The sequence below is a fragment of the Trachymyrmex septentrionalis genome, unplaced genomic scaffold, assembly GCF_001594115.1.
Source record: "Trachymyrmex septentrionalis isolate Tsep2-gDNA-1 unplaced genomic scaffold, Tsep1.0 scaffold171, whole genome shotgun sequence".
NCBI classification, from domain to species: domain Eukaryota; kingdom Metazoa; phylum Arthropoda; class Insecta; order Hymenoptera; family Formicidae; genus Trachymyrmex; species Trachymyrmex septentrionalis.
The window spans coordinates 409367-422256 of record NW_017304876.1 but is presented as its reverse complement, the minus strand read 5'-3'; the positions used below and the strand labels follow the sequence as shown (position 1 = coordinate 422256).

At 43.4% G+C, this 12890-nt stretch overlaps 1 protein-coding gene across 1 annotated transcript in view; it reads right to left on the bottom strand.

The window, feature by feature from the left end:
* LOC108746454 (zinc finger protein 395-like) overlaps positions 1 to 12890 on the bottom strand; it is a 97105-nt gene that overhangs the window by 30610 nt on the left and 53605 nt on the right. Inside the window, exons 3-4 of the mRNA XM_018483240.1 lie at positions 3184 to 3395; positions 2262 to 2569 (exon numbers count right to left, since the gene is read on the bottom strand). Coding sequence (XP_018338742.1) covers positions 2262 to 2569; positions 3184 to 3395 — 520 coding nt within the window. The remainder of the gene's footprint in view (positions 1 to 2261; positions 2570 to 3183; positions 3396 to 12890) is intronic.

Genomic DNA, 12890 nt, shown 5'->3' with positions numbered 1-12890 from the left:
GTCAGTCGCGCGCGGAGAGTCGCTATTTCCCGTGCAAGCGGCCGAAAGCAGCAAAAGCGCGCGGGACGTGCCTAAGATTAGCGCGGGGCGATAATACCTCAAGGTCCGGCTTGTTAGGTCCGTCTTACGAAATACCAAAAAATCGCCGCGCGCGTCTGTTTACATCCTTGGCTACGGCCGGCGCGTGCTTATGTCATCATCATGTGCGCGAGCTTGGCACGCGCGACGACGATGACGACGACGACGACGAAGATGACTCCGACCGCCCGTCTTTGCAGACTTTCCGCGTCTCTCCGAGTCAGGGACGTTGCTGCCAGCGGATTTAAATCCATCGGACAATCGGGACACTAGCGTTCTCTCTCATTTCTGATTTCCAGCGATATGCAAAATATCCTATTCGCGTTGCGTATAAATGCTCTGCATTTTCACTCGCGTCAAAGTTTCAAGTCATTCGATTCGAACAGGTTGATGACAAAAGGTATAAATACGTTGTGTACGAAATTTGGAGAGCGAAAAAACAATAATGGGAAAATATAGATAATAATTTATATTAACTTTTTAATATAGAGAGAGACGCTATCTCTCAAAATTAAATTCTATTTTAATCCTTAAAAATCGCGCAAATGCGCATATTGGCGATTCTTCCTCCCAAGTGGAAATTCTCGATGCGATTCCAAAGTTACGCGTGACATCTCATTCTCTTCCTGACCCATTCTTTTTCTGCACGTTACGTGAAAATTGGCCGTTACGAAACGACCGAAAGCGACTTCGTTTTCACTGGCTCGAAAAGAGAAAACTAGTCCTCCGTCGTCTCAAAAACAGATCCGCTGGTCCCGTTACTCGCCAATGTCGATTAACACTGTCGAGTCGATTATATCGATCGAAATGTTATTCTTTTGCTGTAGTTATTTCTACTATATGACATGTTTATCTTGCTAATAGCGTCAATTCGCAATCAGTTTCGAAAATATAATGTTATAAATAGTATATAAAAAGAATAATATTTCAAGGAAAGAACATTTCAAAATTCGATATACAAACAATTTGAAATAACTTGTGACGTTCTCAAATAATAATTCGACGGAATTTCGAATTCTTCGATACAAATTCTGTATTTGCACAGATACTGTGTGTTCGCAATAATTAATTATATTCTTTGTTTGTAAATGGAATCTGTAAATCGACTTTAAACTCGAGCCGCAATTGTCAGTTTTCAATTATCAGTTTTCTGTACGTAAGAAATACGAGAGAGCATCCCGAGAGACGGGAAAGGAATCAGATTTAATCCAGTTGGAACGATATACGCGTGCAACGTGCAAGGCTCACCCTGGTGCCCCAATGTCTTACGCAATACGACTTATCATATTTGCGCGCACGCGTTGGCGTTAATTAACCTACCACATATTACTACGCGCGAATGCAAAAAGAATTCATCATGGAGACGTGGCTTCTCGAAGGCCATTAGATTTTTATCATGGCGAATTTGTATTCCCATCGCGACGCTTGAATGTGTGATTTTAATGTATGCTTCAAGGAAGTCATACTTTATGCCACTAATGCGAGAGACGCTTCGACCACTTTTCTTATGTTTACGCATAAGAAACCGACGACGCAGCGTGACGTGAAATTTGTGGCGCGTTCAAACTTGAATCAGCGAAACGTTCGAATGCCGACGAATAATTAGATCGCGCAACGAAAGTTCTTAGACACGCGCGAGCTGCGTGATTGATTGGAGCTAGATTTTCATGAAAATCATTCGTCTACGTTCCGACGAACCTGACAAGAGCCGAATTGAGCAGTCGCGTTGACGCGGCAGTGTATATTATTCACAAAGATTAAGGTCAGCGAAGAGTCTGAAAGACGGCAGGCGAGGGCAGGCTTTGGTGGTTAGAAATAGCGCGAGCACGCGACTCTGAAAACTAGTTTCAAAGGTCACGAGGTGGCGTTTGATAAAGAGGCAGCGGAAGTCGCTAACGCTTTACGGCGGTAGCGAAGTAAATAAGTGACTCTTCGAACTGTACAACGTGTTAATCGGCTGTAAAAAACGAGAGGAGGAACGATCCTCCGTGTTCGAGGTAGTCGAGGTAGCCGGCGAGGCGAATTTCTGGAGATGCTAGAAATTCCCTCCCACCGACTAGCGTACCGATTAGCACACGTTCGGTGAACTTGTGCGAGACAATACGGACTATCGATATCGCCGCGTAAACACACGTCCCGCCGATGGAGGAGGAGGTGAACGGACGCCGGAAAAGGTTACTCACCTTTTTACGTGGGTGTTGCTCCTCAATATAGTCGGGCACTATTCCCTCGTCCAGCGTGGTCGAGCCCGGGGTGCTGCTCGACGACGAGCCGGACGTGTTGTAGGGGTAGTGCGGCTGATTGTGCGAGGGATGCGAGGCCGCCGGACACGGGGAGCTTCTCGTCGGTACACCCTCCTCGCTAAGGGGTGGACTGGGAGTGCCGCTTCGCCAGGAAGCCCCGCTGCTGCTACTGCTATTCGACATACCGCCGACTCCCGGTGAGCCGGCGATCATGCCTCCGCCTCCGCCTCCACGACTCCCCCAGGAACCTGTCGCCGCAGATCAAATTCCTTCCACGTTCATTTCGGTCCGGCCAATTACCGCGGAAGCTCGCTTCATACGCTTCGGTAATTCAACGTCTCGCGTTTACACGATTTATTACGTATACACAGGGGCGTCCCATTCGTCACCGATCGATCTACTTTTTGAATAAAAACTCAAACGGTTAGAAGTAATCTTGATAATTCTCTTTTTATTTATAAGCACAAACTTGGGAGTTAATAGTGGAATACGATATCTTCCAAATGGCCGCCTCGGCTTCGGTTTGACGTTTTAAAAACAGCGCGAAATTCAAATCCGACCGGTGATGAATGGGACATCCTGTAATATACAACACGAAATATATGAAGATCAATTATTACTTATTATTTGTTAAATTATTATTGCTCATCGCGATACTTATTTTCAGTATTTCTTTCAGACTCGATTTCTCGCAAAGTGAACGAATCGACGTGTAAAGGAAAAATTCTTGTTGCGGACGGGAGAAAAGTACGATGATTTCTGAGGTTATACAAAATAAAGAAAAGAGTTTACTCTACACCTGCTTTTCACATCTTGCACAGGTATTTTTGCGGGAATGTCAGCAGAAAAATGAGCACAGTACCGTAATTGTATTGGCAGTGAAGTGGCGGGGGGTTGTGAGGGCTGTGAGGTGAGCACGAGAGCGACATAAGGACCAGGGCGGCAGCGCATTCGTCCATGCAATCACCGCGTTCGTTGGTGCGACAACCCTCACGTCCGCAGACCACCCTCTCGCCCCAACCGCTGTATGTCCGTTCGGAATCATTGTTCGAGCTCGGCCGCCGTTTCCTGGATCTGAAATATACATTAGCACATGCTATAGGCTCGCTAGATTATATAGCGTGCACGCGTATATCCGCATGCCGCGCGTTGCTCTTACAAATTGAAAATTCGCTATTACCCTACTTCAAACACGATTCGTTTTTCGCGACGGCGAAATTAAAGGGAATTTCCACGGGGGATTTTATCTCCCGATTAATCGAGAGAAATATCACGGGACTCTTTCGTCGAAATACGTGTGTGTATTCTGAAAACAGGATATATCCCCGCCTCGATTCTCGATAATCGCTTTTTCAGTGGAAGCAATTAATTTTCGAATTTCCGCGTTTCAACGGCGCATGTATCCGTAACGTCAATTCGTCGCGATCTTGGCAACTATCTTTAAACGATAGGTCTTGCAACAGAGAATACGTTCTGGCGAAACAGGCCCAAAGTAATTTCCTTAAGAGCTCTCGTCGAATAACAGCATAGAAGGTAATCGACGCCAGAGTTACCGGCGGTGTTTCTGGAATTACGTTTTTCCTGAAACCGCATAAAATGATACGTTCTCCGTCTCTCCGTTTCACCTCGGAACGCCGTTGAGCGAGATCGCGTACTCGTTGTCGTACGGTAATACCCCCCCGGTAGCAGGGAACCTATGTATAAGCCGATATAGTCACTTTTCCGGGAAAGACTATAGATTTCCGCGTAAATACTGCACGTGGAGTATGTACCGTTTGTATATAGACAAACCGCTCGTACGGGTCGACGTCATTTCACTCGTTTTCTCTACGACTCTACGAATGCTTTCTCCGACCGGACGGAGTGACCAAGTGAAATGTGTGTTTCAATATGAATCAACAAGAAATACACAATGCGACGCAATCTGTCTTCGGGCTGGAGAGAAATTTACAAGAAAATTGGAAATTGAAAGTCGCCTTCTCAATATATCAATAATATTTATATAACTAATACAATATCGCGGAAAACAAATTTCGATGTCGAAGCGATACATTTTCTTCTCGAATTATCGGAATAGCAAGTATCGAGATGTGACACAAATCAAGACAGAGAAATTAAAGAAAAAGAATTGTATGTCAATTGAATAATCATCAATTGTTAATTTGCTCCGCTACAGGCAAAACGCAAATAAGGAATTTTGATGGTTAATAATACAAAGTTCAAATGATATAAACGTTAAACGTGAGCATATGTTTTTAATGGCTTCTTTCGTCTAACTCGATATGAGCTTGTAATGTAGAAATTCAATCGTCATCAGGGATTGACTTTTCGTCCAACTATTCGAGAGATTCGCGCGTCTTTCCTCTCAAAGGCAAAGCGGATAAATCGCTGTTGCCGATGCAACATCCTTCAAGATGATGATCGTGCACTGCTAGGAATAGCGGACTCTCCCGGAGAAGGTGGTGCGGGCCCTCTCGAGCCTACGAAGGACAAAAAGACACTAGAGGGGCGGGGGGGCGCGAAAATGACGACGCAGTCAAGGCCGTCGACGCTAAGTCAGTCCGTTCCACTCCCGAAGCGGTACATTGAGAGTCGAAAGTGAAACATAGAATGCCGGCCGGCGTAGAGAATGACGCACGTACTAGCCGGTATTTCGAAAGCAACACCTCCCAAGCACACACTTGAGCACAGCTGTCCCGTTTCCTCCGTGTACCAATTATATGTGTCACGCCACTTAGAAGCCGGCGAGAAGGCAGGCGAAGGTTACCCTTTCGAGCCGATACAGTAACGAAGAAATGCCTCAGGCATTTATCGAGACGACTTTTACGGAATCCATCTCGGAGTCGGTGTCTTTTTTTTCTTTTTTTATCGCGAGACTTTTGTGCGAATTTTTTTTATTTAAACGACAGTGCGGTAAATATCGCTAATCGAAGCGATGATCTCTTCGTTCTTGTATCCCGTATTCTCTAACTCTCGATAGGCCTTCTACAATAAGTTTTATTATATAAGTCATCATTAATCAGAAGTCAGAAGCTAAAATATATAGAAAAGTAGGCTCGTGTAACTGCAATGCGATAAATTGAAATATCAAGGCTTTTCGAAAAACGAGCAAATGTAGTTAATTAATACAAAATTTCTGTCTTTTATTATATTCGTGATAATATCAGTGATAATAAAGAAAACGTATTAATGTAATTATAAAAATCATCGCTCTAGGTTAATCTTATTTAGCTAATCCTTTAGCTAGTCACGACTTAATACTTGTTTCGATCTGTCGTATCTTAACGCAGGATTAATTAAATAAGATTAACCTAGAGCGATGATTTTTATAATGTCTCATCATTTATTAGTTCGTTGACATTGAAGGGGGTTACATTAATACCTTTTCCTTCATTATCACCGATGAAGACTTTTGTAAGTTCGAAACATTTGAAACTTGTAGCGTTATATACGAATGTAATAAAAGACGAATTTTGTATTAGTTAACTACATTTGCTCGTTTTTCAAAAAGCCTTGATATTTCAATTTATCGCAGAAGCTAGAAATTGACCGATCACAGTCGTCAATTTTTAGCTCCTGACTTCTGATTCGTGATCAGAACTCAGGAGTTCTGACTAAACTTGTCGTTGAGCAGATATATGGTATAATATCTCTCTCTGCAAAAGCATCGTCACTTTGAATTGCGGCGGCATTCACCACGTGATCGTTTGAAAAAGAAATTTTCGAGCGAATAAGTGTCTCGATGGAGAAGGAACGAGAATGCTCATCTCGAATGGAAGATACTGATCCACCTGAACGCTGAAAAGCGTTTCTTGCAAACCTGCGCGCGCTCACTAAGTTTTTCATTTTCTCTGGCTTTCCTATTTTTCTTTCCACGATCTCCCGGATTCGCGATTACGCTCGATACACTCGCACGACCGTTGCCCGCTAATTGCCCGAGATTACGATCGCCTTATGATTGCCACGGAAACGGCAGATTCAAGGAGTTTAATTGGAACCGGCGCGAGGGGGGGGGGGAAGCGAGTTCGAAGCCCGTTTACTTTTGAGGTGAAGCCTTACCGTTACTCGGTGTATACACGAATTACACCGATATAGATTGAGGGATTGCAAACTCGCGAGATAATCGGTACACGGTAAGTAATTAAGACGAACCGGCACTTCTTGCGCGAGGGAATCCGCCGGCACGTAATTCATCCGGGAGTGCCTGTTTAAAAACAAGAAGCAACCGCCGGAAAACGCGTCGTTTACCACTCACTCGGACGAGCTCCATCCATTACCAGCCGGATCGGATTTTTATCTACCCCCTTAACCCTGCTGTTGCGTTCCGTACGCGTTCAATACGCTCCACTGCGAACTTACATCTTAACGCGATTTCAGCCGAACAAATCCGGTCTGTTTTTTTTCCCATTCAGTCGCGCAGAAGGAGATCCGCGATATCGTGATATTCGAAATTGCTAAGGAAATCGAATGGAACCGATCTTCTTGAGATTGCCGGTTTTTTTCAAGAAAAATCACGTACAGCGCTGAACACTTCCAACGAACCGACATTGAAAATTTGCATGTAAAAGAGCATGCACGCTGCAACAGTCGATCTATTACAAATACACCGTCATCGTATTATATAATATTGATTATTCGCGTAATATCAATTACTGCAGAGCGATAAAAACAGAGCATAGCTGAAAAAAATGTGTCTTGATAAATGCACGATGTAAGTAGGTAGATAAGCCGTCTGAAAAGAAAAAAAGGATTTTGCACGTTGAAATGTGTCCTCGCAGCGAAACGGAAGCCTTAACTTCGCATGCAAAATTTTACAACAACGAAGAGATTGATGAAACCGGCTCATCATGATTTCTTCTATTTGTCATTAAATGGATTTTCGATTTACAAATTCGCCGAAATACCCCAAGGTGGACTGGAATCACAATCCTTTAACATTTATCTTGGAGTATCGCGTATAAATTGCGTGCAAGTGGCAGAGGAAAAAATTGCCGTGAGAATTAAGGTTTCGGCGGAGAACCTTTCCTTGACTCTAATTGTCGCATTAATACAACGTTATACGAACATACACATATCCATAAGCTAACTACGTAACTGCAAACAACTGCTCTTTACGTTCCCTTATGCCGTATACCGAGTGTACGGCAACAGACATGTTTACAGCACTCACCACATTTCCTGGCGAGAACTTATTTTTACTCGACAGTGTTAGTACGAAGTGTTAATATGAAGGGAATCACTTAATCATCAATTAATAATTAAATTCGCGAAATTGATTTCTTTTTGAATGACTTCCGTTTAAATGATTTTTGACGTCAAGTCAAGATCTGTCGTATTTTTCAATTAAAAACTGAAAACAAAATTTCAGCACAAATCTAAATACTATAAACTTTGAAACATTCTCCTTTCTTTATTTAGAGAGAAATTGTTCATTCTCTTCTATTCATTTAAAATTTAATTATTCTAATCTCCGTTTCTACTATTTAATGTAAAACTTAGTGATAGTACTTTCAATGGTCTAATAATTTCTTGCGTTTGGTAATAATTACAACATTTATTCATTTTCATAATTTTATACAAATATACACGGCAAAAAAGTATCATGCTGAAATATTTGAAGATTCAGCTGGAAATAATTGTGTTGAGCCATCAAAATAATTGTACGAGAGGCTCATAGCTGCAAAAAAGTTTGATATTCTAAACAAGCGTTCTACATCATTATTTTGATATATAATTGAACAAAATTATTTTCAGATCTATATTTAATTAAATTCTTTTAACAATCCAGCAAAACTTCCGTGTATCTACGGTATAGTACCAGGAAAAGGGAGAAGATATTCGCTTCTCGAAGAAATTCAAAGTTCAAATGAATATTGACATCTGATCTTTGCACAAGTAGAGTCTGAGGTAACCATAAAGCCATTAGCGGGAAACGGCTTTATGGTAAATATAATGGCGCGATGTATCTATCCGTTATATACGGCCACGCTATGCGCCGATACGTATCGCACCTTCTGACAAGTCAATCGAGCTTGTTGGTGAAAATTGTTAAGTGGCACACATAGCCTGCATAGCCGACGCGTACACGCGGTGCTATTAGCGTCGTGACATAACGTTACGCAACGCGTAATCAGTTGGAGGACGAGCGCGTGAGTTATGCGTTACACGCAGTGACAGATACACCAGTTTATGGATCATTACGAACGCTACGTCCGCCGATTTCTCTTCTTCTTTTGTCCCCGAGCGATTATCTCGGGCGCAAAACATGAAATTCGAACCGCAAATCACAGATTCGCTCCCACTCGCACATAACGTAATGTAGACGGAAGACTGTTAACGGTTCTCCGACAACGAGCACAGTTCGCATCCGTATCTGAGAGTTAGACTCTCTCGCGGAAAAAAAATGTCCGCGGGGACTTTACTTCGTGTCTAACTTTCATACGCCATTCGGCGAGTTTGCAATTCGAAAAGCGGACCAACGTTGATCGCGATTTTTCACGTGGAAAGTTACGAGATAGTTTTTCCACGAGTGTGTCAGACGGATGGACTGATGAAGGGATACAGAGTTTTTATCGTTCTAGAGTTCATCTAGTCTTCCAAGAACAGATTGATATGAAAAATAAAGAAAATTTACATCATTTAAAGAAAATTAATGACAAAGAAATAAAAAAAAAAAAAAAAAAAAAAGAGGAAAACGATATGTGTATAATTCAGAGAATAAATGAAATTCACGGAAAGATGAAGTAGGCAAAAATAAAATAAAGTAATAGTAGAATAGAAAATATATAAAATATAAAATAGGTGTAAGAGATGAGATTTAATCGCAAGAGAGAGTGAATAAATTAAATAAAGTTGGTGGTTACATGCAGAAAAGTATCATTCTATTAAGAAAGTGATTATTCAATTAATTTTTTTCCCTTTGATAGTTTTCTTTAACAACAAATATCTTCATAATCTCAAAATATACATATATTACACATATTACAATACAAATTTTGGAAAACCTCGTTATTACGATTCAAAATAAGAATTGATTTCTTTCAAAGAGTATTATAATATTGATCGAAGGACTTTATAATAATAAGCAATTCTCTCTCGAATTTATTTCAATTTAATAATCCCGATTGAAAGAGTGTACAAAATTTACTAGAATTCAAAATATTTTTCGAACAATTAATTTGATGCTCGTGCTGAACTCACGATAGATTTGCAGAAATATAAACTTTTGTAATACCTGAAGCAAGTAATTATTACTTGCGCGTAAGTGTACTTTTCCGCGTGTAACGATGGACGGATAGTGAACGGAGAACGGAGAACGGCGACGGCGCGCCGCGACGTTCGATGCAACGCGCGAACGGATCGATCCCTCCGGAGGGCACGTTTTCGCGCTCGGAAATGCAGCTCGCGGATCCGGGACGTTATATAGGTCGGGAAGCTTGTTGATCCGTATTCCCGCCGTGCGGTATCCCCGCCGCGGGGTAACTGGGTCGCTGAATGTTTCAGCGCGCGCAAAACTAGGTTACCATCCAACGGTCCGATGGAGCCGCGCGCCGTGTGCTTGTGCGCCTGTGCTTGTGTGAGGGTTTCTCGTTCGCGCCGTTAAGTATCGTTCGCATAAGGATTAATGTGGCGCCATTTGCTTGCAACGCGATACTTGCGATGTAAAGCGTTTACCTCGCGGCCGCCTTGTTTGTCCATTCATTCGCGTCCGAGCTAGCGTTCGCGTTTCCAAATGAAAACTCCAAGTGCAAATAATCACGTCGCATCGATAAATCGAGACGCACGTTATTCGTGATGAAAATTAACTTTAACGTAGACTCACGTTCGTTTATAAAGAGTCTGCTGATTTTTTTTTTTATGATACCGACCTGTTTATAACTCTTACGCCAAAAAGAATATGTTATTTGCGACTGTAATTACACGACGGAATAATTAGGAGGCCTCTATTGTTATAGTTATTAATTGTAATACAACTTTGCGTTGCTTAAAACCTCCAAATGTTTGCACTTGAAATCAACGAGATCAATATATATTTGGGGGCGACGAGGAGCGAGAGAAAGGGAAGATGCCGAGTGGAAAAAGTGCAAGCACCGCGAATGTTAGTAATAATAATTATATTTATAGTTGTACTATCGCTGAAACTGGGAATAATATAATTGTTCCCAAAAACGACTATTTATATCTTTAAGGTTAACCATATTCCTTCTGAACTACATTATTGCTACCGTCACAATTAATACAAGAAAAACAGAGCTCCTAACCATAATTATTTTACCACGCAATTATATAGTCGCAAATATCAACATATATATTATAGTCGCTTTTTTTCTCAGTGCAACACATTTTCAAAGTAACACCCTGCCGTGCGAAAAACACGCCAGCGAGAAAATTCAATTTACGTCTAACGGAATTATAGATTCTCCATTATCTGCGTGTAAAGACGTAACTATATTGCGATATACCGTATATATACTCGGCGAGATTTGTGATACGGCGGTAAGCTCCATGTGCACAACAGTTTAACGTCCTCCGCGAGGATGCACCGAAGCAGCATGAAGCGAAATCGTGCGAACATCACGCGGACACGCTACGTCAAAAGCCCTCCTCGAGTCCTCGCGTGCGCGAGAACGGCATCTTCCCCGGCGGTGGTGGAAAAGCGGCGATGACGGATCGCGCCCTCCCCCGGGATCTCGCCTGGGAGCAAGGCCGGCGGGGACGCGCCGACTCTCCCTCGGGAAAATATGGGTACACGCGTACGGGAGGGTCGGGGGGGGGGCGGAGCGGGGAGGGTGAGGGTGATCCAGTTTCCGGAGATATCCGGGTTACGGAGTCGTGCAGCGGGGGGGGTCAGTTCGCGTTGGATACGGGAACGTGGCAACCGGCTGGCCTGTATCGAGCGGCCTGATTCCGCGTCAGGAACAACCCGGCCAACCTGATTTCAACTTCGCCTGACCTCACTCGCCGACCCAATTCCCCGCTTTACGTTACGGGAACACACTCGAAGGACTCGGCCCCGTTGCCGACGTCCTTGCGCTAGAAATCCATTTTCTCCCGTGGGAGAATACGCCGGGACCGTCGCTTCCTCTTGAACGCCCTTCACGGGGGCGAATTTGGAACGCAGGGATTTCTGCGTTACCGGATGACACACCTATGGGACGGCGATGCGTTTTTCTCCATCATCATTTTTTCTCAGCGGGAAGAATACGCGAGGAACGAGGGATTCTTTCCCTTTTTCTTCACTTTCCGCTTTTTCAAACTTGTGTAAAGGGGAAAAAAAAAAAAAAAACTCGTTTGTGCAAGCCTAATTATAAATAATTATCATTGACCTCGGAAATAATGAATTTTCCAGAAACTTCTCAGTTACCGATGTGATAACACAGAGCTCAATGTCAGGCAACAATGTAAATACAATACATAGAACGAGTATAACCTTCGAAGTGAAGCGCGCCTAAAGTCGAATAAAATTGCAAGTATCTGCATAATTCATAAGAGAGTACTGCAGAATTGTTCAGCTGTAAATAACAACTTTGTAGAACGACTTTATTTAACGTTTTAATAACGATAATTTATATTCGTTTCACCCGCATCGTAATCGGTGCTCCTTTCTCAAAAGCGATAGAAAATATTTCCAATACCTTCCGCCGTTGCTGCTAATTTCAGCAAGATCTACTTTAAAGGCCTTGTGTCATCAAGAAAACGTACACTCCGGTGCGAGAGTTAGGCGAGAGGTACCGTTATTGTAAACGTCATTAGAGAGTACTCCCTCTCGTTCCTAAGTAGACTCACTTAACAGCAAACAGGAGATCGCTTTATCCGCCCCGGCGGCTCCACGTAGGAAAAGTTTGCCCGGACAAGGTCCTTCGCATCTTTCTTAGCACACTGCGCATACAACTTCACGCATACATACTTCACCGCAACCGTGTGTCGGTGCACGTGTAACGGTTTCGTTGTCCCAGATTTGCCATCTAAGGCTAGACAGCGGACTTACCCCCTGACCGAGCGCCACGTGGAGAAAGAATCAAAACTGAGAATTGTCACCGGAGAAAAATCCTCCCCTTGCTTCTCCCTCATTTTTCCCCTCTTTCTTTCCTTATTTTTTTTTCTTTTCCTTTCCTCGCGCTTTCCCTGCCTAATATCGTCTTTTTCATCGATCTCACTTCTCCTTCCTCAACAAGTAGCGAGACCCGTCGTGACCGCGCAAATGCAAGGCGCTGTGTACACGGTGACACGGAGCGGAGGGAACGAGAACGAGCGCGGGATGAAAACGAAGCGCGTGCCCCTCCTCTTCGTGTACCTGACCCATTTATCCGGTGCGCCGGTAGGTACGTAGCTGTATCGATCGACCTAGATCCGCAGCCCCCCCCCCCTAGTCTGGCACGACCTACACAGTTTGTTTGGCCACCTTAACCGCCCACGGAGCCGCACATCACCCGCCTCGACCATCCCCTCGGAACGAATCCCGTGGCGAATCGTCGACGTGAGACGTCGATAGCGGCGACCTGACGGCGATTTTTTGTAGGTGCGTAAGAAAGGCGAGCGATCCATCGGCAAACCGGAAGTCTGCCGGTA